This window comes from Melospiza melodia, chromosome 22 (genome assembly GCF_035770615.1).
Source record: "Melospiza melodia melodia isolate bMelMel2 chromosome 22, bMelMel2.pri, whole genome shotgun sequence".
Lineage (NCBI taxonomy): Eukaryota > Metazoa > Chordata > Aves > Passeriformes > Passerellidae > Melospiza > Melospiza melodia.
Window position 1 is genome coordinate 7952963 of NC_086215.1, and position 25566 is coordinate 7978528.

At 45.7% G+C, this 25566-nt stretch overlaps 2 protein-coding genes across 9 annotated transcripts in view; one reads left to right on the top strand and one right to left on the bottom strand.

Annotated features, from left to right (window-relative positions):
* SPTAN1 (spectrin alpha, non-erythrocytic 1) overlaps nt 1-16396 on the top strand; it is a 46115-nt gene extending 29719 nt beyond the window's left edge. For 3 of the 8 annotated variants that reach the window (XM_063174970.1, XM_063174968.1, XM_063174971.1), the window contains 26 exons: nt 103-300; nt 423-569; nt 1100-1203; nt 1329-1491; nt 1964-1978; nt 3670-3801; nt 4133-4270; nt 4614-4718; nt 4929-5137; nt 5745-5865; nt 6012-6133; nt 6601-6733; nt 7122-7220; nt 7493-7652; nt 7873-7949; nt 8101-8310; nt 8504-8800; nt 9250-9362; nt 10154-10171; nt 11928-11990; nt 13241-13295; nt 13806-14002; nt 14377-14430; nt 14831-14977; nt 15253-15400; nt 16073-16396. In XM_063174970.1, the coding sequence (XP_063031040.1) occupies nt 103-300; nt 423-569; nt 1100-1203; nt 1329-1491; nt 1964-1978; nt 3670-3801; nt 4133-4270; nt 4614-4718; nt 4929-5137; nt 5745-5865; nt 6012-6133; nt 6601-6733; nt 7122-7220; nt 7493-7652; nt 7873-7949; nt 8101-8310; nt 8504-8800; nt 9250-9362; nt 10154-10171; nt 11928-11990; nt 13241-13295; nt 13806-14002; nt 14377-14430; nt 14831-14977; nt 15253-15400; nt 16073-16198 (3351 nt within the window). In that variant the 3' untranslated portion in view covers nt 16199-16396. The remainder of the gene's footprint in view (nt 1-102; nt 301-422; nt 570-1099; nt 1204-1328; nt 1492-1963; nt 1979-3669; nt 3802-4132; nt 4271-4613; nt 4719-4928; nt 5138-5744; nt 5866-6011; nt 6134-6600; nt 6734-7121; nt 7221-7492; nt 7653-7872; nt 7950-8100; nt 8311-8503; nt 8801-9249; nt 9363-10153; nt 10172-11927; nt 11991-13240; nt 13296-13805; nt 14003-14376; nt 14431-14830; nt 14978-15252; nt 15401-16072) is intronic. The other 5 variants (XM_063174972.1, XM_063174974.1, XM_063174973.1 and 2 more) reach the window with 3 other exon arrangements.
* Nucleotides 16380-23201, bottom strand: DYNC2I2 (dynein 2 intermediate chain 2). Its single transcript, XM_063174977.1, has 9 exons — nt 23053-23201; nt 22159-22413; nt 21397-21506; nt 20225-20382; nt 19682-19791; nt 18826-18993; nt 18229-18461; nt 17381-17538; nt 16380-16798 (listed from the first exon to the last, which is right to left on the bottom strand). Exons 1-9 carry the CDS (start codon nt 23128-23130, stop codon nt 16560-16562), a joined length of 1509 nt encoding a protein of 502 aa, XP_063031047.1. The 5' UTR covers nt 23131-23201; the 3' UTR covers nt 16380-16559.
* Between the last annotated feature and the right edge of the window lie 2365 nt (nt 23202-25566).

Consider the following 25566-nt stretch of genomic DNA (forward strand, 5'->3'; position numbering starts at 1 on the left):
ACATCAACAAATGTTTCTTTTTTCTGAAACTTTCCAATCAGAGTTCTAAAATAGATCAGTTCTAACTCTGGTTATTGAGCAGCACATCTCTGCCCCTTGCAGGAGCACCGCACGGAAATAGATGCAAGAGCTGGCACTTTCCAGGCATTTGAACAGTTTGGACAACAGCTTCTTGCCCATGGACATTATGCCAGCCCTGAGATCAAGGAGAAACTGGATATTCTGGACCAAGAACGGACAGACCTGGAGAAGGCCTGGGTCCAGCGCAGAATGATGCTGGACCAGTGCCTGGAACTACAGGTACTCTGCTGCTGTTTGGATAAGAAAAATAATTCCTCTTTTCATTAAAAAATTTACAATATCATGGTGATAACAGTGCTCTTGAGCTGTCTTGCTCATGCTTTGGTTTTTTTTCTCTCCAGCTGTTTCATCGGGACTGTGAACAAGCTGAAAACTGGATGGCTGCCCGGGAGGCTTTCTTAAATACAGAGGATAAAGGAGACTCCTTGGACAGTGTGGAGGCACTCATCAAGAAACATGAAGATTTTGATAAAGCAATCAATGTCCAGGTGAGGAGCGTAACTGAAGTAAGGGGAAAATAGTTTCCTTTTTCTCATGTGAATCATTAGCAAAAGGAGTTCTGCTATGTATGGTTTCTAAAGTTCAATTCTGAATATTCAGCCATGTGGAATTTGCTGCAGAAGTTTCAAAGCAGCTTGGCAGATCAGAATGTATTTCATTGCTTACAAACAGTGTAGAAATAGTGGCAAGTATTTGTGTAAATCTACTGATTTGAAATTACTTTTTACCTTTGGCAGAAAAAGGTATATTTCCAATTTCTTGTAGCAGAAAGCTGCCTAGATTTATTGAGATATCATACTGCTGAAGTTTTTAGCCCAAAAGACCTTTTTTTCCTAAAAGCCACAGGTGAAAAGTGTTCTGAGTTGAACTCTGCAGTCCTGCAGAAGAGAGACTTCCTTCATAGGGCCCCAGTAATGTAAATTTAAAGAAGATGAAAAGGCTTGTTCTGTTCAAGACACTGCTCATCATTTGACTTTAGGGAACCACAGTTCTAATTCATGGTTTCTGGTTTGAACAGGAAGAGAAAATTGCTGTCCTGCAGTCCTTTGCTGACCAGCTGATTGCTGCAGATCATTACGCCAAGGGCGTCATCGCCAACAGGCGCAACGAGGTCCTGGACAGGTCAGTGCTGCCTGGGAGGAGAAGGCAATCCTGGAAATGCTCTTTAGGGATGTTCTGTAGCTGTTGAAGGTGATGCCTCGTGTGGCTCTAGCGTTTTGTTCATTTTATGTGTCAAATTACCACAGGTGGCTTCGTCTGAAAGCCCAAATGATTGAGAAGAGATCGAAGCTGGGAGAGTCTCAGACCCTCCAGCAGTTCAGTCGTGATGTGGATGAAATAGAAGCCTGGATCAGTGAAAAGCTTCAGACTGCAAGTGATGAGTCCTATAAGGATCCCACAAATATCCAGGTGAATGTGGTTCTTGGCTTAAAAATCAGAATATCCTTGTTAACTTTGCAAGGCCTGCTCTGGTTTGAAAATCCATGCTCAGGAATTCTTGTTCAGAGATGACAGAATAGTGCATCATGTTAGACATGTTCTCCTTTCATCAAGGAGAAAATGGAAGTTACATTATGCATGAAAGGAGACCCAAAATAGAACTTGGTTAGTAATTATTCATGTCTATAATTAATTATTCATGCATATAATTAATAAGATATGTGGTATCTGCAGCAGAAAGTTTCCTAAAGAAACCCAAGTGGCTGTTCTGTGTCTCTCCCAGCATCTAGACAATAAGGAAATGGAATTCTTGGATCTCAACTGGAGTGTGAAATCTCATTTGTTTTTCAATATTAAGGAATAAAGTTATCTCTTATGTTTTAATTCTGGTTTATGAAGTAGTATGAATGCACTGAACTACTTCTCTCAATCTGTTTTATAGCTTTCCAAACTGCTGGTAAGTAGTTTGGACTAGCCTGGTATGTGAATTTATCTTCTCTGTATAAGCTTCTGTGTAAGCCCAAACTCTGGTTGCTGCTCCATCCATCAGTTCATGTAATCTCTTGTTTTTTCTGTTAGTTCTTGACCTCCATCCAGGTACAGCTGTTGATCCTCATCCTATGGGTGTGGCTTTTTTGTTCATTCCTATTCAGCATCATTTATTTATGTATTTGTTTTGCAGGTGTTCTGCATGATCTGTTTAATTTACCTGCGTTAACGATGCAGTTTAGGCTTTTTTAAAGGTTAGCCCATAGGAGAATGAGGTTCTATCCCCCTTTTTCAGAAATTTGGCTGTTTGATCATCACTTGTGATGATTAAACACAGGGCATAATGTCAGATTCATGAGCTTTTGTTTGTAGAATCAAATGCTGAAGATGGAGGATTCAGTAAATGTTAGATCTTGATTGGCTTGGTTCTTGCAATAGCATAGAAGGGAATAAAGCAGAAAGCACATTCCAGAAAAAGAGATGTACCAGATGGAAAGCTGACAGGACTTGTAAGAATCCAAGAAGGGGAGTAAAATGAGGATATGTGCAGGGAGAAGATAGAACAAAGAAAGGGGAAGCCAGCGAGTAAGAAATGAAGGAATAATTTGTCACTTCAGAGTGTGGTACATTAAATTACTATTTTTTTAGCTGGAAAAAAAAATTATATTAAACTAGAAAGGCTTGTCTGCAATTTGTTGTCATGGTAATTATATGGAGATATGCAAGTGGCAGCTTTTAAATTGAATTTTCCAAGTTGTTAGAGCTAGCTTTGAAGGATATGCTTTCATAATCTCAGGATTTGGGGGTTACAGTTCCCAAAATGAAGCAGTTCATGCAGAATTTCTCATACCAGCGCTATAGTATTTTTCCTTTTTTATTTTTGATCTAACATTTCCTTTCATCCCATTCTCTAGGACACTCTCTACCCATGTCCAATGTCACTAGCATTTCCAGTTTATACTTGCAAATTCTGTCTTGTCACTTTTGTGCTGTTGTCATATTCCTGGTGGGTGGATGGATCGTGGATACATGAGAGCTGCACTCTCCTTCCCACACCAAGGCTCCTGTTGTTCTCATGGTGCTCTCAACTTGGCAGTAAAAAATTCTTACCAAATAATTCAGTTACATTTTTGTAGAAATTTTTGACTGTTAATTCAGTATTTATCTATACATATAATGAGGCTGTGTATGTCTAATATCACAACTGTGCAGAAAGCAGATAAGCTGGAGCAGTGATTTCTGTTAATTACCTATAGATTAGGAAGGGAAGTAGGAATTTGTGCAGTTACTGTTGGAGTAGAAAGGATGATCGATCTACTCTACTCAGGGTATGTGTAACTGCTGCTTTTCAAAGGGCTGCATTGCAATCTAGGAATCTTTACTGCAGTAACAGCTCAGCTCAGTGCAGGGAATTTTGCCTTGGCACCTGTGAAATGCAGAGCATGCTGCCAGAGCTCTGTGTATCAGCTCAGCCACAGTTTTGCCAGGTCAAAACTTGGTGGTTTCTCAAGTAATGAGAGTAACCACTGGAGTGAGCAGTAAATTCCTTACCCAGAGAGAACTTCAGCTCAGCCTGTGCACAAAGCTGAGCACCGAGCCCATGAGAACAATGGAGGAGCCCTTTGTGCAGAGCCTGATGGTGTTGGTTTGTCCTTGCAGAGCAAGCACCAGAAGCACCAGGCCTTTGAGGCCGAGCTCCACGCCAACGCCGACCGCATCCGCGGCGTCATCGACATGGGCAACTCCCTCATCGAGAGGGGCGCGTGCGCCGGCAGCGAGGACGCCGTCAAGGTGGGCACCTTCCAGTCCTGCTTGGCTTTGCTCTGAGCAGTGTTTTGGTAACTGAGGCAGGACAATGTCCCTCTAGAACAAATCTTGCTTTATAGAAGCTTTGGTATTTCCACTACACGGTGCAGATCAGGTGAATCATTCAGCTTCAGTCACAGGGATAAGGATCCTCTGATTGAGGTGTAAATTATAACTGGGCAGCTCAAAATACTGACTTTAACTTGCATACCTGGAATCAACAGCCAAACTTCCACCATGTTCTGGTTTTGCATGGATCAGAACTTTTTTCATGTTTCATTTGTGACATTTACTTATCTTTCTCACTTTCTGACAGGCACGCCTGGCTGCCCTGGCTGACCAGTGGCAATTCCTGGTACAGAAATCAGCAGAGAAGAGTCAGAAACTGAAAGAAGCTAATAAGCAACAGAATTTCAATACTGGCATCAAGGACTTTGACTTTTGGCTTTCAGAGGTAATAAGATAGGAGTTAATTACTTGCAAAGCATCTTTTTTTCAGTTTTTATTACCTTTGCTGATGTTAGATTTTGTGGAGCACCTTTTACCTTTGATCAAGTCTAGGTTTGTTTTTAAAAAACTTATTACTAGTAAAATTCTTATGTATGTGTTATTAGTTATGAACAATAAGGCGAGAAGAAGCAAATTTGCAAGGAAGCTTTTAGGTATTAAACAGGTGACAAGGTAAAGGTTTAGTAAAAAATTGAGAATTAATTTGCATGATTTTAAAGCATTATAGTTTCAAGGAGTTCACGAAACACAATTTGTTCTTCATTACATGTTTCCTTCTCCATCCCCAGGTGGAGGCTTTGTTGGCGTCTGAAGACTATGGGAAGGACTTGGCATCTGTTAACAACCTTCTGAAAAAACACCAGTTACTGGAAGCTGACATATCTGCTCATGAGGTATTGCTTTCCCTTTTAGTTTTGGAAGATAAATCCTAGTCATGAGCAAATTCTGTGGTACAGCTCCTGATACCTGCTGCAGTCACAGACTTCTCGAAATGTGGTTTTTAACAAAACCTGTGACTGCGAGTCAGATTCTGATTTTCATCCTGACATAATGAGCACAGAAACGAGCTCTGAGCAATCCCTGCTCTCTCCCATCATGTCCAGGACCGCCTGAAGGACCTGAACAGCCAGGCTGACAGTCTGATGACCAGCAGTGCCTTTGACACGTCCCAGGTGAAGGATAAACGTGAGACCATCAACGGGCGCTTCCAGCGCATCAAGGGCATGGCCAGCGCCCGCCGCGCCAAGCTCAACGAGAGCCACCGCCTGCACCAGTTCTTCCGTGACATGGACGACGAGGAGTCCTGGATCAAGTGAGTGTCTGGGAAGTTCTGGGCTTGCCAACAACACTCAAATCCTTTAGTGTGGCTTTAGAGCTGCCTTCCAACAACTGTGTGTTTATAGGAGTCCAGAAAAACTGCTTTGGGTGTGGTTTCTTATCTGCTGTTTTCTTTGGTCAAATCCCAGTAAGCAGAAAACTCAGACATTTCATTCCAGTCTTTTTGGGAATGCCCCTACCAAAAATTCAAACCATTTTCAGTTTCAAATACTTTCTTGATTGTACCAGTTGTCATTAATCAAATGGTCTTTCAACATTGGTGTTAGTACCTCAGGAGGAGAGAAAAATATGAGGCTGATAGAAATCATTCAAATTAGAGCACTTCTTTTGTCATGCTTTTAAAACAAACAAAATTTGGGCAACTTTACAAAAGACATCTATATTTTTAAAAAGAAAACTGTACAGAGGAATTCTGTCCTTCAGAGATAAATGATGGGCCCTCTGTCACCTTCTTTTCCTCACACAGGAATTTGCATCCAAGATCTTTGTGCAATCTGAGGGTTTTTTTGTTTTCTTTGTCAGGTTGGACCTTTAGAAGTAATTTTCACATTTTATCTTTCTCTCTCCTCTGTTGAATTTAGAGAGAAGAAACTGTTGGTCAGCTCAGAGGACTATGGCAGAGACCTGACTGGTGTGCAGAACCTGAGGAAGAAACACAAGCGCTTGGAAGCAGAATTAGCTGCCCACGAACCTGCTATCCAGGTAAAAGCCTCTCCCCATGACAGATTTCTCTATAAGCAGCACCTTTCTTGACTGTGGAAGAGATGAAAGCCAGCAGTAGTTGTGCTGTACCCCAAACAATGCACATGAGGAAGGCAGGTGATGTTCCAATAACTGTTTCTCTTTAGGGTGTCCTGGACACAGGTAAGAAGCTTTCAGATGACAACACAATTGGAAAGGAGGAGATACAGCAGAGACTGGCTCAGTTTGTGGATCACTGGAAAGAGTTAAAACAGCTGGCAGCTGCTAGGTATGAATTTCTATAGAATTCAGTATTAATTGAAAGTTACATGGACTCATAATCATCAGATTTACAGAATTTCAGGTATGGGTTCTTAGGAATATGATGTAATAATCTCTATCACTGATCACAGATTCTACAAGACTACTCACAATGTTCCTCAGTAGAAACATGGGCCTCTTTTTGAGATGTATGTTATTTAGCCTTTTCTTGCACCACTTGGAAACCACAGGCTTACAATCAACTGGCTTTAATCCATTACCAGGAAATTTTTCCTGATTAGAAACTGTTGGGAGAGAGTTTGCTTCAGTCCTTTGGCAGCTGCAGGCTTTGTAGTCCAAGGAATTCCTAGAGCTCCAGCCATGGCTGCTGCTGGAGGAGTGAAGTGTGAATGATAAGGTTCAGGCTCTGCACATTGTTTTTATATCCTACATCTCAATGCCATAAAACTCATCAGTTTTACCTTCCCCACACAGGGGCCAGCGTCTGGAGGAGTCTCTGGAGTATCAGCAGTTTGTAGCAAATGTTGAGGAAGAAGAAGCCTGGATCAATGAGAAAATGACACTGGTAGCCAGTGAGGATTATGGGGACACACTTGCTGCTATCCAGGTATGGAGGAAGTTTTCAGCACTTTATTGTTGCATTCCTGTTGGTTAGAGCATAACAAACCTTTTTTTTAACTGTCTTTACAATTTAGAGGTTGTTTGTTCTTTTTGAAGTACTACACTGTAAAAAATGTAAGTTCACTTTATAAAAGCATCCCAATAATGTTATTTCCTGTAGAAATTACTTTTAGTTTGATGTAGCTTTGCATCTCTTAACCTCTGATTGGAAGTGAGTCTCAGTTTCTTTTTGTGCACAGGAAACCAGTAAGTTGTGCTAATCAGCTAAGATTAATTTTTGACAGAAGTTTATGCTAACTGATTTATAAAATTAATTACTTTTTAATAAATTGTGAGAAATTAGTTTTAGAAGTGCCTGTGTCTTGTATTTGCAGGGCTTGCTGAAGAAGCATGAGGCATTTGAGACTGATTTTACTGTCCACAAGGACAGAGTGAATGATGTCTGTGCTAATGGAGAGGATCTCATTAAAAAGGTGAGCGTGAACTAGTAAAGAGAAACCTTCAAAGGCTCCCCAGGACATCTTCATGTTACAGCAGACTTTCTCTTCTCTGTCATGTCTTTGAAAAGAGCTCTTACTCATTTTTTGTGTTTGAATAAGCTGTTGGTGTTCTGCTTTCAAAGCTGTTTCTGAGACCATATCTTTCAGCTGAAGTCCTTGCTCTGTCACCAATGTCCTGAATGCCTCAGATGACTTTAACATCATACAGGATGGCTATATTTTTTTTTTTCCTCCCTGTCACATAGAACAATCACCACGAGGCAAATATCACTGCCAAGATGAAGGGGCTCAGAGGCAAGGTGTCAGATCTGGAGAAAGCAGCAGCTCAGAGGAAAGCCAAATTGGATGAGAACTCAGCCTTCCTCCAGTTCAACTGGAAAGCAGATGTGGTGGAGTCATGGATAGGTATGTTCTGTACAATATTTAGTCACAAGCAAACCTTAAACTCCTTCATTTCCAAAGGTCTCCAGTAGCTCCTTATGTGCTGTTGTAAGAGGCAGACCTAAGCCCAGAGTAATCAGCAGTGCTGTCTCTGCTTCATGCCTTTGGAGTAACCTGATCTGGAACAGAGGGAATGTTTGAGATGGAGAAATGACATTTTTGCAAAATTTGTTTCGTTTTCCAGGAGAGAAGGAAAACAGTCTGAAGACAGATGATTATGGACGTGACCTCTCTTCAGTGCAAACCTTGCTCACCAAACAGGTCAGTGCTGATGCTGCTGCCACCACGTGAGGGAGGGACCAGCTGAACTCTTGTAAACACACAAGAATCCATGTTTGAAATATATGCAGGGTATTTAAAAAGCTAAAGAAAAATACAATCTCAAATACTTTTTGTTCTTTTAATGCTTCAGGAAACATTTGATGCTGGACTTCAGGCTTTCCAGCAGGAGGGAATTGCAAACATCACTGCTCTGAAAGATCAGCTGCTCGCAGCCAAGCACATCCAGTCCAAGGCCATTGAGGCCCGGCACGCTTCCTTGATGAAACGCTGGAATCAGCTACTGGCTAATTCTGCTGCCAGGAAAAAGAAACTCTTGGAGGCTCAGGAGCACTTCAGAAAGGTGAGTGACCAACCATGGGGCTACAAAAATCTAATGGTGCACTAAAAAATACACACTTGCAACTAACCAGTTTAGAGATCCTGGAGAATTAACATAAGAATTTCTGCAAGGCAAACTCTTGCATGTTAATTCCAGATGAGCTCATACAGAACATTTCCATTATTGAACAACTGGATTTTTTTCTCTTTTCAAGGTTGAGGATCTTTTCCTGACCTTTGCAAAGAAGGCCTCTGCCTTCAACAGTTGGTTTGAGAATGCTGAGGAGGATCTGACAGATCCTGTGCGCTGCAACTCCCTGGAGGAAATCAAAGCCCTGAGAGAAGCTCACGACGCTTTCCGTTCCTCCCTCAGTTCTGCCCAAGCTGATTTCAACCAGCTGGCAGAGCTGGATCGCCAGATCAAGAGCTTCCGTGTGGCCTCCAACCCCTACACTTGGTTCACTATGGAGGCTCTTGAAGAAACCTGGAGGAATCTGCAGAAAATTATCAAGGCAAGTCAGTGAGGGAGAGTGTCTTCATGTTTTATGACCTTTCAGTCATCTCAGGAAGTTGTTCTGAGATAATGGGTGCAGGAGTTGGTCACCATAATACAGCAAGATATCTCAAAATTTGTGAGCAAAGAAAAATTGCTGTTATCTGTAAACTTGTGCAATTGTTAGTTGTTCTCATGGTTTTCCAAAGGCAAAGCATGTGTCTTACTTCCTAATTGTGACAGAAATTTAACTTCTCTGCTATGCAGTGAAACAGCAGCTGGTTCAGTTGCAGTTCTCAGGATTTCAGTTCTGAATTACCACCCGAGATGCTTTTCTCTAGGTATCCAGGACACCAAGCACTCAATGTTGTTTTGAGGCTCAGAACTGTGCTTTTAGTTTTTTGCTTTCTGTTACAGGATGAGACCAATCCCTTTATTTCTCTGAAATTACTGTTGTTCATTTCTCAGGAACGTGAACTGGAGCTGCAGAAGGAACAGCGAAGGCAGGAAGAAAATGACAAACTGCGGCAGGAATTTGCTCAGCATGCCAATGCCTTCCATCAGTGGATTCAGGAGACCAGGTATAGTTTGTCTTTCCAGGACCTGCCCTTAGAGAATCCCTTAGGTAGTACTTTTGTGCATCCTCCATCTCTTTGGACTGTCAAAGCTGTAATTGTCTCCTACTGAAAAACAGCACATCAGGACTTGTCCATTCCCTGCAGTTGGGATTTGAGGGAAACCCATTAGCTACAGGGGAAAGGAGAGCCCTGGAACTTTAAAAATGTTCCTATTTCTGAATTCATTTTCCTGCAATAATTCCAGTTATCCAGGACTTCATTTTTCTCCAGTTATTCCTGAACTAGGCTGTAGCACAGCTGGGGAGGTGGAGCACAAAAAGCTCCAAGCAAACTGCCATTTCTGTTAATTCCTCTTTTGTATTGAACAGTGTATTGAGAATTTTGCTGCAGTTCAAATAGAGAAAGAAGATGTGAAAAGAGCTTAAAAGTTTGTAATCATTTCCCTGGGCCACTGTCTAATAATAACTTTCTCTAAGTAGAGGAAGTAAAGGTAAAACAACTGTGTTAGGAATAAAAAGTCTCAAGGTTGAGCATTGCAGGTGCCTGCATTCAGTGCTGTCAGCAGCTCTGACAGGTTCTGGTTGGGGGTCAGAGGAGGTGAGTTCTGTTCTCTGTAACCCTGTGATTCTCTGTCTCTGTGTTTACAAATAGTTCTGTATGTGTCTTCATGAAATAATGAAATATAAATATGATTTTTAACTTTTTGATGTTTGCTTCCCACCCAAATCTCTATCCCTCTCTTACTGTCTTGTCTCTGTCCTGCTGCCTGATGTTTGGATCTTCACATTCTACAGGACTTACCTGCTAGATGGGTTAGTATTGAATTTTGTATCTTTCAAATTTTGGTGACGTGTTCTGCTCTGTGTGTTTTCTCCTGTTGTTACATTGCTTGTGAAAGCTGTGCTCAAACCCCTCTTATTTAAAAAGAGCAACCTTTTGCTGAGGTGCACAGACACAGGAAACAAGACTTTGGAGTAGTTAGCTATAAAGCAGTAGAAACATAAGAATCTCCTAGTCAAAAGCTGAATTACAACAGGCAGCCACTGGCACACCGTGAAATTCCTGATTTTTGCTCCTGCTTTCTCTGAGGGCTTGCACAGGAAAAGGCCCTTAAGTTGAGAAGATGTGTGAGAGTGTAGCTCCTTTCCAAAGGCAGGCTATTCTGACATTTCTAGTTTTTCAGCTTAAGAGACTTGCTTAGTGAAATAAAATGTTTGCCTATAACTGTTCTGAGAACAATGAACTCTCCAAAGTTTTGATAAGGAGAAGATTCTTAAACATTTTGCTGATATTACATATCTTAAAACCCTGTAGTTTGCAAATATGAACTGCCCACTCTTAATCTGCTGCAGAACCATGGCCCACACAAATTTTAGCCTTGACAGGAGAAAACCAACCTTCCAACATGAATTCAAGAAGCTGTTGGAATTTGCCAGCAGTTTTAAGCCCACTCTGTGTGCCCAGCAATGGTTCCTGATGAGGATGGGTGCTGGCCATTTGTCTGGAAGTGGAAAGGGAATAAGATCTTTAAATGTTTTCAGACTGCCAAAGCCTCTGCAAATGTGTCTGCCCAGTTAAATTCCTTCAGCAGGACGAGTCTCAGCACAGTGGAAGCTTTGTGATAAGATTTGATGTCAAATGCCAGCAGTCTGTGGGCCAGGGCAGAGGCTGTGTGTGAGCTTGTGCACAGGGCTGGAGGAGGCCAGGGCCTTGCTCCTAAACAGAAAGCTTTTCCTATTAGAAGGATGGAATCTTCACAGATAATTCTGCTGCTTAGTTGCTTTGTAATGATCACAGTCTTTTGTGTTCTGCCAGATAAAAATAGTTTGCCCTGGCTTTGTTGTACAGTTTAATGGAAGGGAGCAGATTTTCCTGGAATGGATGCTGAATTCCCTGCTCCTTTGTCAGATAGTGATGTAGATTAGTTCTGGTATCCAAGAGCCAGTGAACAGAAAGGAGCCATTCACTGAAAGACATAGGGTCAGAGTTAGAGATCCTCATGCCAGGCTCTTTTGTTGAACAAATTACCAGAGGGCTGCTGATATGCCAGGCAGAATTTGTCCCTAATTCTCTGTGAATAAATTAAAAACGTGGATGTAGTTCCAAGAGACACTGGCTGTGCTTAGCCTGGCTTGGTGAGAGGGAAGGCAGAGCTTCAGGGAAATGTCAGGATGAGAGCTGCCATGCACACCCCTTGCTTTGCAGCTTGTGTGTGCCCAGCACTGCCTGGGATGGGTGTTCTTTGGGGAAGGGAGGAAGAACAATTTGGAGTTGAAGGAAAAGATGCTTTTAAACAATCTGTAGATGAGATAACTGCAAAACTTCTGTTTGTCTCTTACTGAGACTCATTTTTTTGTGACTTACCTGAAAATAATAATAGTTTATTTTTGTGTATGTGCAACCAGCATTTAAATAATTTTCTCTCATTAAGTACTTGCTTGTGTTTGCTGCAAGGCAGTGCTGGCTTGGAGTGTGGCTCCACTGCAGTGGCCGTGTTTTGGTGTGTTCTTTCCTCTGTTCTTTCTTTCTTCCTTTTTGGAATTTACTTGGTTTCTTTCCTTTGACTAGCATAGCATATCGTCGTGTCATTCGTGTCTATCAGTATGAAGTTGGGGATGATCTATCTGGAAGGTTTTTTCCTCTTATTTTCTTACCTCACTTTGGTTTTCAAACGCACTCGTAATTCCAAGGCTCGCTTTCCTTCCAACTAACTTTCACGGCTTAGAGATGCTTGGAGGTTTTGTTTCCCTGTTGGTTCTTTCCACGGTTGGTTCCCAGCTTCCTGCTCAAGGCTCTGGGCGTGCGCTTCATCTCTAGGCGGGCGCTGAGTCCGAGCCTTAACCCTGTGGTGAGAAACACCCAGATGTTTGGTGCATTTGCATTGCTACAGAGTGATTCAGCACTTGAAATCCCCATTCTCAAGAAGCTCAAAAACATGTGGGAAGACAGAGTCCAGCGGGGATGAAAACCTGGTTTTAGTGACTGGAATACCAGAGATTCAGGTTTTAGGAACTTTAATACCCCAGAGTCAGAGGACACCCCATCTGCACAGCACCCAGACTCACTGTCCACGTGTGGGTCATCCAGTGCGAGCTCTCACCGTACGTGTTGGAAGGACAGAGATTCCCAAACACGGCTGCTTAGAGATTGCTTGGGATCTTGGGGTGGGGGAAAAGCAGCATCCAGAGACTGTCCGTAGCTAGTCTGTATGAAGGAGATCTCAGAGCCCCTGGCCACTGTGGGGACCTGCATGTAAAGCTCAGGGTGGAAATCACTGGGCAGAGTGGCTGAACCTCAGCTGCTCTTGGTGCAGCATGGAGAGGTGGGGTGGGAAAGGCACCTTTCCACCAGGCACTGCTGAGCAGCAGAGGTCTGTAGCTCTCTGCAAAGATTATGCCACATTAAGATTACTTTTCAACCAAACCAGTAGTTCTCACCATCTTTTTTTACCCTCATTTTCCCCTTTGTAACACACCTTCGTAGAGCTCCTGTACCTGACTGCAAATACAGCCCATCCCCAGTGACTCACCTGCAGTTGGTGTGTGTGGTGTGTGCTGGGCACGGGGCAGGGGGTGGGACTGCACTAAATTCTAATTCCATGAGGTCCAGTAAAGCGGGTGCTTTGAGTCTGGCATGAAGTGTGGCTGCTGATCACGTTGCCTTTCAAATGGGGCTAGAAATTAACTATATACAGAAATAAGAATCAGACAAAATGTACAGTGTCAGTCTGAAATAGGATGAGTCAGAATAAACAAAACACAAAACCAGTGTTTAAATATATGAAAGGATTTTTCATTTCAAGGAAGGACTGTTAATTTCAAGCCCCACATGCCATTTTTTTATGAGATAAGTGCCTTCTCTCACTGTTGTTCTGTGTTTAGGTCATGTATGGTGGAAGAATCAGGAACACTGGAGTCACAGCTGGAAGCTACTAAAGTAAGTTATATGCACCTATGGCTAAAACAGCATTTCCAGCTGGCTTGGGAACACAGAGCAGGAAGGGAAATGCATGGAATTGTGTGGGAAAATCTTAATTGATTTCAGACATTTGGAATATTTAAGAGACCTCTGGGATTATCTGTTTACATATCTGATGTCTACTTCATCACAGGCCAATAAACAACACTGATATAGTTTTCCATTTTTTTCCCTTTTTCCTAAAGGAGGTGGAGTAGGGCAGAGAGGATATAGTATTTTTAGCACATTTCCTAATAAGTTTTTTAGTCTCCAGAACTGGTTTGCAAGCTCTAGTTTCCAATAGCGAGCATGCAGATGGACATTGCTCTGAATCTTATTTTACAAATCACAGTATATGGACATAAAGTCCTAGGAGAAAAAGAAGAGTATAACCCTTCCTCCCCTGCCAGCCTCTGTTGTAACTTTTTTAAGTTGTGGGGTTTTCTGGTGCTCCATGATTTCTCCTTCCTCTTTGCTCCCTTCTCACAGCGCAAGCACCAAGAGATCCGAGCTATGAGGAGCCAGCTAAAGAAAATTGAGGACCTTGGAGCAGCCATGGAAGAGGCACTTATCCTGGACAATAAGTACACAGAACACAGCACTGTGGGGCTGGCACAGCAGTGGGACCAGCTGGACCAGCTGGGGATGAGGATGCAACACAACCTGGAGCAGCAGATCCAAGCCCGGTACTGCTTGGCCTGGTTTGAAGTGTCTCACTGGGGGTGGGGGAAAGCCAGGAGCTGCCCATGCCTGCAGCCAGCCTTGCATGGTCTGTGCTAAAGGGTCTCCTGCTCAGGGCAATGGATGCAGTGAGCTTGTACATCCCCACCACCTCCCAGTTCCCTTCATAGGGAGGAAGTGAGCAGTTTGGAATAGCTCTGTTGGCCATGAGCAAGGGTGGGACCTTAGTGAAATGGTTTTGTTCTGTGGAGTTAGTGTGTACAAGTGTTCCCACATGGAATGGTTGTCTGCTCCTTTGTCCTCACTGTGTGGTGCAGGTGCTGGACTCAGAGCAGCCCAGCTCAGGAACTGCTACTTAACTTTGCTGCTTCCTTTTCAGGAACACCACTGGAGTCACCGAGGAAGCCCTGAAGGAGTTCAGCATGATGTTCAAGTGAGTTGCGAGGAACACAGGCCAGAGGAAGGCTTGAGAGATATTTCTGGCACATGGATGGCTCTTATTTGCAAGATCCATTTGTGGCTCCTTTGTTGTCTGCCCCACTTTGTGCTGAGCTGCTCCATTCTCTGCCAGAGGGCAACAGCCTGCAGCCTCTGCTGCCAGTGCATTCCAGCTGAGAATACAGTTGGGTTTTTTTGGTGGGGAAGAGGTGATTTTTAAGCAAAGTTAAGAATTTGTGCATATTTTTCATGTATGCTAGACAGAACTACTTATTGATATAAACTCATTTGTACAGAACAGGGGCTGGTTATAACCTTGATCTAGTTTTCAGCTCACTTTACAGCTCATGGGACTCAATAACTGACACACGTGGGTTCTGGTTCTATGTTTTTAGGCACTTTGACAAGGACAAATCTGGACGACTCAACCACCAGGAGTTTAAGTCTTGCTTGCGCTCTCTCGGCTATGATCTGCCCATGGTTGAGGAAGGAGAGCCAGACCCTGAGTTTGAATCTATTCTTGACACTGTAGATCCCAACAGGTATGTGAGTTGGACCTTTCTGTACTGCAAAATACATGGAGGTGTTAGCTGGGGAGTTGGCTGGAAGGTCCTTCACAGGCTGTTTTTACAGTCACTCATGTGAAAGCCTTAAGAAAGGCAAGACTGACATTTGTAAAGAAGAAATTCACTTTGAGAGAATGATCTGGTGTTGAGTCTCCTGAGTTAAGACTTTCACTCCTCCCAGAACAGTCCAGCCCCTCTCTGGAGGGCCTGGCAGTGCTGTGCTCTGGGTGCTCACAGTGTTTCTCTGGCAGGGATGGACACGTCTCGCTGCAGGAGTACATGGCCTTCATGATCAGCCGGGAAACGGAGAACGTGAAATCCAGCGAGGAGATCGAGAGCGCTTTCCGCGCCCTCAGCTCCGAGGGGAAGCCCTACGTGACCAAGGAGGAGCTCTACCAGGTAAGTGCTGGTTGTTGATCCCAGGGAGGAACACACAAGACTTTTGTTCACAGATAAAGCCCAGCACTAGTGGCTCATGTCACTGGGGCTGAGTCAGTTCTGACCCTGCCAGGGGATCCCCTGCAGCAAACAGAGAAATTGTGTGACAGTCCTACTCAGTTGCTTTCTTGGCTCTATAGAGGAAGAGGAAAAGCTTTAGGTACCAAAGAACTGCTCAGGTTGAATAAAACAAGAGCTACTTAAAGGCCTGGAAGGGAGCGCACTGTCCTCAGAACTTCCCTTCCCTCATCTGGGAAATTAGATGGGGGATGTTTCTCCAGACAGCAATTCAAAGGAAGAGCTTGAGCCTAAGTTTAGACAGTATGAACATCTCCTCCCTCTCACTGCCCTGCCAAAACAGCAAGTTTTTCCTGTCTGAATACCACCAGCTGGCAGGGAAATAAAGAGTTTGCAGTTCTTCCTTGTCCCAGTTACCTGCTCTGTCTTCTGTTCGGTGGGAAGACTCTGGTCAGGCCTTCCAACCCTTAACCAAGTAGTGCCAACAGCCAGAGCATTTCCATGCTGGGTGTAGTGGTGCTGCTCTGGTTTCTGCCCCGGGGAATGGGAGGGCTGCCTGTCAATGGCCCTTGGCAGCCCCAGAGCCCTCTCACCCCCACACTGTCTCTCTTTCAGAACCTGACCCGGGAACAGGCCGATTATTGCATCTCCCACATGAAACCCTACATGGATGGCAAGGGCAGGGAACTGCCTGCTGCCTACGACTACATAGAATTTACACGTTCACTCTTTGTGAATTGATCTGAAACACTAGCACCAAAAGATGCAAAGGACATGCTCACGTTTGCTGACTGTAGCTCTGCATGTGTCTCTCTCTCTTTGTGCTCTACAATAATCAATGTTACTTTATGATGTAACCTTAAAGTGCTTAGCTTAAAACTCTTAGGGAAAAGAAACATGTTGCAGTGTGCTTCAATAAAAGTTACTGGTCGAACCACATACTTTTGTGTTTAATGGTTAAATGCAAATTTAACTCTTATGTGGAGGCAACTCCAGCTGTTGGTTACCTGTGTTTTCCAGGCCAACACTGGAACAGGTGAGTGGGGAATTGTCCCTGGAGTCAGGGCAGTTACAAGCTTCACACAGCTGTTGTGCTGCTCCCTCAGTCCATGATCTCATTTGCCAGCTGCTCCAGGTGACTCATTTCCCTTGGTCCCTGCTCAGTGAAGTCGGAGCTCAGCTGCCAGACTTTGACTGTCCCAGCAGCATCCCCTGCTGCCAGGAGCCGCGAGTGCTTGGTGTTGAATTCCAAACAATACACGGGGCAGTCACTCACAGACTGCTTCAGGGACACGGTGGGCTTCTGCGTGCTCCTCCCCAGGTCAAACAGGTGCACCTCTCCTGCAGACACAGACATTCATTGCAGCTTCATGGCAACAGACATCTTATCTAACAGCAGGTGAGTATCTGCTTAGTCTGGCACTGAGAGTTATTTTTAACCTGTTTCCCCTGCTGATGGGTGTCTAGGCTGTGATAGACAGCTGACATTACTGCAAGGCAGCATGGATTTGTTCTACTGTCAGAAACCTGAAACCAGCTTGCCAAATTCTGTGAAATCTCCATTCTTTAACTCAAATATGTTTGGGCAATTTTCTAAGGAAAAAGTTTTCATTTTAAGCCATTAGTTCTGGAAGTAGATGTCAAAAACAAAATGGAGATAGATTTAGCCTCAGTGATCTTGCTGTGCTGTATTCCTGTGAATGACTGTGGCAACAGATTTAAAGGTACCATCAGAAGTGAAAAGTAACTGCTGGTTCACCTTGTTAAAGTTAGAAATCACTCCTTTGTACTAATTACACAGTGAAAAGAGCGGCCACTGCTCTGTGCTTGTGGGATGTGCTAATCAGTACAATCGACCTGACTAACTAATACCCAGAACACTCTTAATTTTATGTTCAAGAGAAGGCACCTGTAGTTACTTGCCTTCCCCAGATGCAGCTGCAAAAACCAGTGGTCGAACTGGAGACCAGCATACACAGAACAGGTATTTCTTTGATAACTGTAGAGCAAAGAGGGGCTGTGTCTGCAACATTGAGTGCAAGTGAACTTGTCCGTCGGTCCCACAGCTCAGAAAGAGGTTCCTGGAGGAGAGAGGAAGTAAGAAACAGCTCGTTTTGTTTTATTGCTAACGATAAAGAACAGAAATCAGTCAAGGAGCATGACCTCGGACAATATTCCTGCTTTGTAAAGGTCTGTGTCTCCTAAAGCAGCAATTGCCAGCCTGTGCTGTGGGCTGTTTGTTACTGCCCTCAATTAAGCTTAATGAGGGCTTGTATTGACCGTCGATGGGTTGTGGCCCAGGGCTGCCTGAGAACTGCTGATCTAGAGCTGGGCATTGTTCGAGCTGGGCTTGTCTCATGCAAATCAAATGCAAACCTGGGCTGTCAGCATGTTTCACACAAACAGGGCTTGGGGCCTCCATGGATGGTGGGTGAATTGCTGGCAGAGATGGGAGCTTCTCATTTAAATTCTGGCAGCTACTGATGGCAGAAAAATCTTCAGTAAGATACTTAGTGATCTGCCCAAGTGAAGGACTTTTTCATCTCCTTGGCTTTAGATTGAGTATTAATTGTAACAGAGAGGATGATCTAAGGAAGGTGCTAGTGTTGCTAATGCACCCACATGGAGGACAGTCCAGTAGGCAGCTTCACCAGAGCCAATGGATGTTTTTTCTCTACTAGGTGACCCTTTTTTGGAACTTCTAACACACCCCAGGGGCTATTTTGTGTTTTAGAGCCAAGCAGTGATCGTGTCCCACATGCAGCACTTGCCTGTGGAAGGGCGAGCAGCTCACGGAGTACACGGGCCCAGCGTGAGGGGAGAAGGCGAGCTCTGCCGGCGCCCTGAGGGGAACGGAGCCGCGCGGCCGCGGGAGGGCCGGGCCCTGCGCCGAGGTGGAGCACCGCAGGCAGTACCCGCCCTCCACACCCACAACGAACACACCGGCATGGAAGGGTGAGAAGGACAGCGAGGTCACCCCCACGGCTGCCTGTCCCCAGGCCACCTGGGCAGAGAGAGACAGAGCTGGTGTGAGCTGGAGCTCCCCAGAGAGGCACAGGCAGGCAGGGCCTGCTGGGGGCCCAGCGGGCTGTTCACAGCACAGCTTGTGACAGCTCCGTGTTTGTAGCACTGAATCCTTCCTGCAAACGGGTTCACATGAATTAACATTACAAGCAAGTTCTCCATCCTGGTAACTTCTCTTTAGAGCATGGCAAAACCTCAGCTGTTATCAGTCTTCCAAGAAAGATTTCTGTATGGCAAAGGAGCTGTGGATCAAGGGTGTGCTTGTTCAGAAGGGGCTTTTCCTCTGACACTTGGGCTCCAGGGTTCAGAGTGTTTTTATGCACTCTTTGAGCTGCTGAACTCACCTTCTTCAGCCGAGTGCTGCGAGGGATCTGCTGAGCCACGATGGCAAATCCTTCAGCCAAGGCCAGCCGCCCGTCCCGCTCCTCCCTCCACACGAGGATCTTCCCATCTGTCCCCACACTCATCAGCCGGGCATGGTTTCTGTGCCTGGTGTCAGGTAACCAGTGAACCTGTTCCAAATGCCAAGAGCTCAGGAAAACGGGGACTGTCACAACTGCCCAGCCCATGCAGCCTGTGGTGGCACAAGAGCAGAGCCAGGCACCAGCCTGGTACCAAACGAGCTTCTGCTGGGAGCTGACACAGACTGAAACACATCCAGTATTCAGGGCTGAATCTCCATTCCAGTTTCTATGGTTCACCTGCCCTCACTTTTGGCATAGGCATTTATGGCACTTTCACCCAGCTCTAAACAACAGTATTTTCCTGAGTAGCAGATGAGAAAAATACACAGGATGTCCAGAGTCACAAGGCCCCAGAAGGGCAAAACCCTTAGGAAGCCAGACTGGATGACATGCTTGTAAATTCCCTTAAAGCATATGGCTTTAAGCTTCCAAGGATCATGGACACTTTCCCATTTGTGTTTTTAAACCACTCCAAGTATCACTGGTTGCATCTCCCTTAATAAACAATTAGAGTTTGGGAATCATCCTGCTTTTCATTTATCCTGGACAGTGAAGTTATTTTATACAGGCTGTCTGTTCCGGAACTAGATTTGGGGGAAAATAGCCAACCAAAAAAGAATATAACTGCTGAAATGTCTGTGAACTGCCTGGCTGTGGATGGGAACCACAGTGATGACACAAAGCAGTGCAACTCTCACCTGCCCCAGCCCTGTGTGCTGTCAGTGCTCTCTGTTACCTGATAGACTGGGTCAGTGTGGGTGTCATCTGTCATCCCTGTCCTCCAGATCACAGGGTCTTCTGTCCTGCTGGTGTCCCACACCACCAACTCCCCACTGAACAGGCCACCTGAAAGGACAAATACAAAACATCTGAGGTCTGACAGCTCAGAACAAATGTACAAATGGAGCAATGGTGGAAACAGACCCACCAGCTTTAAAGGTTGGGCAGTTCTGTGCAGGGCACAGCCAGTTCTGGTGTAAGAGAATATTGCTCTGCTGAAATAAGTTTATTCCCTTACAGCCAGAGCTGGATTTCCTTCTGTCACCTCTCTCTGAGGAGGGGATATAAAGGCAGGTGTCACTGAAGAAGCAGCAAGTCCCAGTTCAGATGTTACAGTGCACTTATCTGTGTTGGTGGGCATTAGTCCCTCAGTTTGAGGAGCTGCAATGCTGCTCCTTTACAGGAGATCTGAGGCTGGACTCAGAGAGAGAAACCAAAGGATCCAGGTTGCAGGAGGAAAGGGTATGTTTAAGCATGGTCTGAGGTAAGAACAACCCACCAGCTATCAGTGATGGCTGGGAGGGATGGAAAGCCAGGCACATGACAGAACTGGGAACATCCACCACCAGGTCAGGGTGCTGTGGATTCAACCCTCTTCTGTCCAGATTCCAGGTACAAACATAGGATTTCTCTGTGCTCCAGTCCCCATCGTCCAACCTGAAAAACAAAAAAGCTTCATCTTGCTTTGTGTGTTCCAGAGGATTCCAGTCCAGCAGAGCTCTGAGATTCCCCATGGACACCTCAATGTGCTGCTTTGGGTCCCATCATGAAGGAATCCTGAGGGGATGGAACTTCTCTGGGGACTGGTTTATCCAGGATGTGACAGGGAACATGTTTGTGCTTACCTCAAAGTGCAGCCAGTAAATTTTGGGTACAATTTCCCTATTCCAAGACCTACTCACCATTCAAATAATGGGAACAATCAAAAGGGTGCATATGGAAAGTTCATGGAGGGAATTCTGCTGAGGGTACCCACAGACACAAAAACCACATCCTCATCTGCAAACAGTTGTAGACTGAGAGAACAGAAGGAGCAACTAACATACAGGTTTGCCCTGTTTCACTCTTCCCTATGCATTCTCTCATGGAAACCCTTTTTGCTGGGGCTTTTAATGTAAGGAGTGGGCAGCATAAAAAAAAAAAAATCAGGGTAGAAGCAGGTCCAAGGAAGAGGGAGCTACTACAGACATCAATGGATTAGATAAATAATTTGTGAAACCCTTATTTCAGAAATCCTTCAACATGTTATAACATGTCCATGGCACCAAGCACATGCATGAACAGGTGCCAGGTTCATCCAGGGTGCTCAGAGACCACATTAAACATCATGATCACAGTGAAGATAAAGTGCATTCACCCAAACCTCACCTACAGATATTTGCAAATGCATCTGCTCTTTATATCTTTCAAACAGAACCTACCTAGAAACAAATCAGTAAGATCATGTATCCATTTTCAGGGTGGGGGAAAGGTAGAAGAAATAAAAGATTAATTTAGGACTTGCCTGAGATTTTGTTACTTTGAAGATTAATAATTTAACTTGCATAAGGAGTGGATATAGATATATATATGTCAGTTTATTACTACAGAGAAAGCAAACATATCTAGACCTCAGGTCAGCCTGAGCCATCACATGAGCCTCAGCTGCACTCCCAAATCCCTCACACTCACCGGCCGTAGGAACACGCAATGACAGATCCTGTGGCATTCCATGACACACCAGTGACCTGCAGGTTCTGATCCTGAGCCTCTGGGTATGACAATGTATGCAAACACAACACCTGGAAGAGATCAAATCCAAACACTGAGGCAACAATCTCTGAACAGAGAGAAATGAGATCTGTGTCCACCCCTGGTGTGATTGTGGGGTTACAGTGTGGGTTTTCCTCAGTCCAAGTATTTATGTGAAAAGGTTGTTGAATTCCTGTTGAGAAACAAACCCACAACACAACTGTCACTCAAACAACCTCTCAGAGAGTGCACAGCTCTGGAAGGCTGTGCCTAAGAATTTACAGGTGTGAGTTTGGCACTCACTGAGCTTCACAAGTAACAGTTTGAAAATGCCAGTCCCAACATGTACTGGTACAAATTGCTTCCATTCCTGAGCACCATGCACTAAACAAACCTAAGCAGGCAGAGCTGCCAACTCACTGACTGCAACTGTTCCTAGATCCCTGCTAGGCTGCAGTGCTCTGAAGGGGCTGAAGAAAAGCCTACACCAACTGCAGGCTTCCTCCTCTCACTGCTGCTACAGCTCAGTCACCAGCAGGAAGAACGGTTTAACAAGCAAGGAGAAAGCTGTAAAAACCCCAAGGCAGCCCAACTGGTAATGTTTAATTATTAGAACCTGGTAAGAACAATCACAGCAATAAGGACTAACAACTTAGAGTAACTGAACTCTGCTTGGACAATGACCTGAAGTCTGTCACTTACTGTTTCATCCTGATCTGTCCAGTTCACTTCAAAGCCATCAAAGGCATGACTTTTCCAGTTTTTATTTAGTTCTTTGATAACAGCATCCTCCACTCTCTGAAGGAATGACAGAAGCCCAATATAATCTACTTGGACTTCTTGCTGAAAGTCTTGGACAGCATCTTTGCTCTGTTCTGTCTGCACTGCAGCATCTCGGGCTGTATGAGACTGTGCTGCAGCTTCTGCTGTTGAAATTTTCCCAGTCTGGCAAGTTTTCTAGTGAAAGAAGACAGACAGTCTATAGTCTAAGCAGAAAAACAAGTGTTGCACAAGGCATTCAAAGCACCTTCCCCTTCCTGCCGTTTCACGGAGACATTCCAGCCCCTCTGGTACACAAGGTACCTCCGTACCTGCCCAGGTGTCGGTGATGTGTTTGTGACCTTCCCATAATCTGATCGGGGGCAGAGATGCCCGAATGCCAGATCCGGGCACTGCTCTAAAGCATGGAATGGGAAGGACGGGAGAAGGCAAGAAGGCAGCGAGCTCCAGAGCGCGGAGCGAGCAGCGCACACGGTGACAGCGCAGCATTGTCAGCTCTCAAACTGCGGGGCGGCAGCCGCTCGGCCCCGCACACCGGGGCTAAATCAGCACAAGGCTGTGGGGACAGAGCCGGCGGGCGGGCACAGGCCCCGCCGCCCCGGCCCCGCCCGGTGCCAACAACTACCGGAGCGGGAGCGCTCGGTCCCGGGCCGCGCTGGAGCCCCGGGACCTGCGGGGGGGGGTGCGGACGAACAGGGATGGGGCGAGTCGGGGCACGATCACTGAAGGTCCGGGGAAGGCGCAGCCTTGACAGCCGCCCCCTGCCCGGCCCGGCGGTACAAGAGCGGGAGCGGCGCCGCCCCGGGGGTCTCTCACCGCCTCGCAGCGCGCGCTCCGGGCGCTCCTCCACAGCGACTGCACGTCGGCACCGGGTGCCGTCCTGTCCGTGAACATGCCGGGCCGGAGAGGTCCCTGGGGGGTCGGGGGTCGGTCCCGGCAGTCCCGGCCCGTGGCGCTCCCGCCGCCCGCGCCTCCGGTTCCCATGGAAACGGGCGCGCGGTGACGTCATCCGAGCGCCGAGCCCGCCGGCCTGCGAGCGGTAAAGTGAGCCGGGCGGGGCCATGTTGGGGAAGGGTGCGGGGCGGCGGGGCTGGGCGGGCGGTGGCTCCGTGCGGGAGAGCGGTGCGGCCTATCCCGGCACCTCCGTTAGATCCTTGGGTTTGGCTGAGGCTGCTTCTTCCCCTTCGGTCGCTCCCGCCGTAGCTGCGCTGGGGCTCCGCTGGTCCCGCCGCGGGCACGGGTGGCAGCGCAGACGAAGGGCGCGGGGTGCCAGGAGTTAAGATGGCGGCGGGGAGGGGGCGACAAAGCCGAGCGCGGTGGAGAGCGGGGACTGGGCCCCCTTGAGAGGGAAGCTCCATTGGCTGTCACTGTATGGTGGCCCGGCTCAAGGCACACTTAGTGCCCGGGGTGTGCTCTGGCTCGTTGCTCTGCTCGCTGCCGTGGTTGGTTTTGATGGGGGAATGGGGGTAGTTGGTGCCCAGGCTGAGTTGCTGTGTGGCCGGGCTGGCTGCGCGCCCGCGGGGCTGCTCCGGTACCCGGGCACCGGTCCCTGCACCCGGATAACCCGTGCTGCTCCTGTCCGCAGGGACACGGACTGGTGCTGGAGCTTATTTAAGTGGTTATTCCTAACAGGAATGACTCTGCTTGGAGATTTTTTCTAACTAACTCATTGGAACAACTTGATGATGAATGCACAGGCTAAATTTAGTGCTGGCATAAGCAGGCACAGATGCACCAACTTCAGTGGAGTTATTCCGGCTGTTGCTGGGAAGGAGTCTGGCCTGTGTGGAGGAATCAAGGCTGCAGGATACAGAGCAGGAGCTCAGCAGAACGATTGTAGTGCTTTCACCTCTTGAGCACGTGTGAGTCCATTTATATCACAGCTGAGTGCAATAGTTCTGCTGAGGAATTTAAAATACTACACAATTAACAGTGAAGAGTCCCTAAAACGAATGGTAAAGAACTCTTACAGTCAATTTACAGACAGTGAAATTGGAGCAGAAGGAGGTTCAGTGGCACCTCCTTCAAAAGCAAAAAGTCTCAATGGAACTGAATCTCTAGAATTTCAAATCCTGGCTGGAGTGGACCATCACGATACCCCAGAGAAGAGACAAGAACATAAAAGCATAAACACTCTTGGGCTGGACTGATAGCCCTTTTAGCCCTGTCATGTCTCTCTCATCAGCACAGGAGTTAATCTGAATTTCCAAAGTTCAAGCTTGGCATCTCCAACAGCAGCTGGTTCATGTGGAAGCACGAGCAATGGCAGGCAGAGACCATCTTGGATGTAACTGAGCACTTTTTCCCAGCTCACTTCTGCAGGCAGGCTCCTGGCTTTGGGTCATTGCATGGGGCAGCTTTTCATCTGATACTAAATATTTGAACCCAATAGCAGAATAGTTTTCTTAAGAGGGTCTTAATACTTATCCTCTATAAATAGATCATCTTCAGTCATCAATAAATTATCTTTAATTGCTATGATTAGAACTGCCAAGGCATATTACTCTTTAGTAGAGGAGTAAATATTATGAGTGTGAATTAATATACAGGCTGCATCATCATAAAAATGCTAAGCACAGACTGCAATTTAAAAACTTTAAATAACTTGACAGAGGGGACTTAAGGAGAAAAGTTTGCGAGTTTTTGAGATGGCAAAGAGATAAGAAAACTGGAATTTAGGTATGTGAAACAGAAATAAATCCATTTTTTTAGCCAGTAGTATGCAAAGTTACTGCAAATGTAGAACATGTTCCCTGTATCGTGGTGCATGTCCGGGCTTTTTCTTCCCTGAGGATGAGAAAGGAGCAAACAGCTCCAGACAAGGACTGTTGTAAGTAACTGCACTTTTATCCTTTATTCCAATTTCTCTGGGGTTTCAATATATCAAAGGTATTTCAAGAAATCTTACGTTGCTTTTTTTTTCCCTGGCCTGGCAGTATCAGATATATGGATGTTTTTGTCTTCACATCATCAGAAACAAGGCAAAATCGGGGATGAGTGGGGGAGGGCTGTTACTTGCCTGAGGCTACCCAGTCTCTTTTAAGTGGCTGCTTTTACTGGGCTGATCTGTGCTTTTTCCTCCCAGTTTCATGAGACAAAGTGTAGGAAGTTTTCACTTTTACATAATGGAGCAAATCAGCATCAAAAAAACAAGAGAAGATTGAGGTAAAGCGAAAACAAAAACGAAAGCGAGGGGGAGAAAAATCAGAAAAAAGCTGCACGCTAGCGTGTGATCGCTGTGACCTGAGCAAAAGAAATACTCGGAGCTGCGTCTCGGTAAAAATTCCCCCACTAGTGGGTGCAGTCGCTGCCCTCGATTTGTGATAAATG

What these genes read in the sequence shown, in the direction of transcription:
- DYNC2I2 (XM_063174977.1), bottom strand. Translation starts at nt 23,130, where the DNA reads ATGTTCACGGACAGGACGGCACCCGGTGCCGACGTGCAGTCGCTGTGG. An exon ending in GGAGCGCGCGCTGCGAGGCG is followed by an intron (nt 22,414 to 23,052) that starts GTGAGAGACCCC and finishes TTCTTTCACTAG; the next exon opens with AAAACTTGCCAGACTGGGAA. An exon ending in CCAGCCATCACTGATAGCTG is followed by an intron (nt 19,792 to 20,224) that starts GTGGGTTGTTCT and finishes TTGTCCTTTCAG; the next exon opens with GTGGCCTGTTCAGTGGGGAG.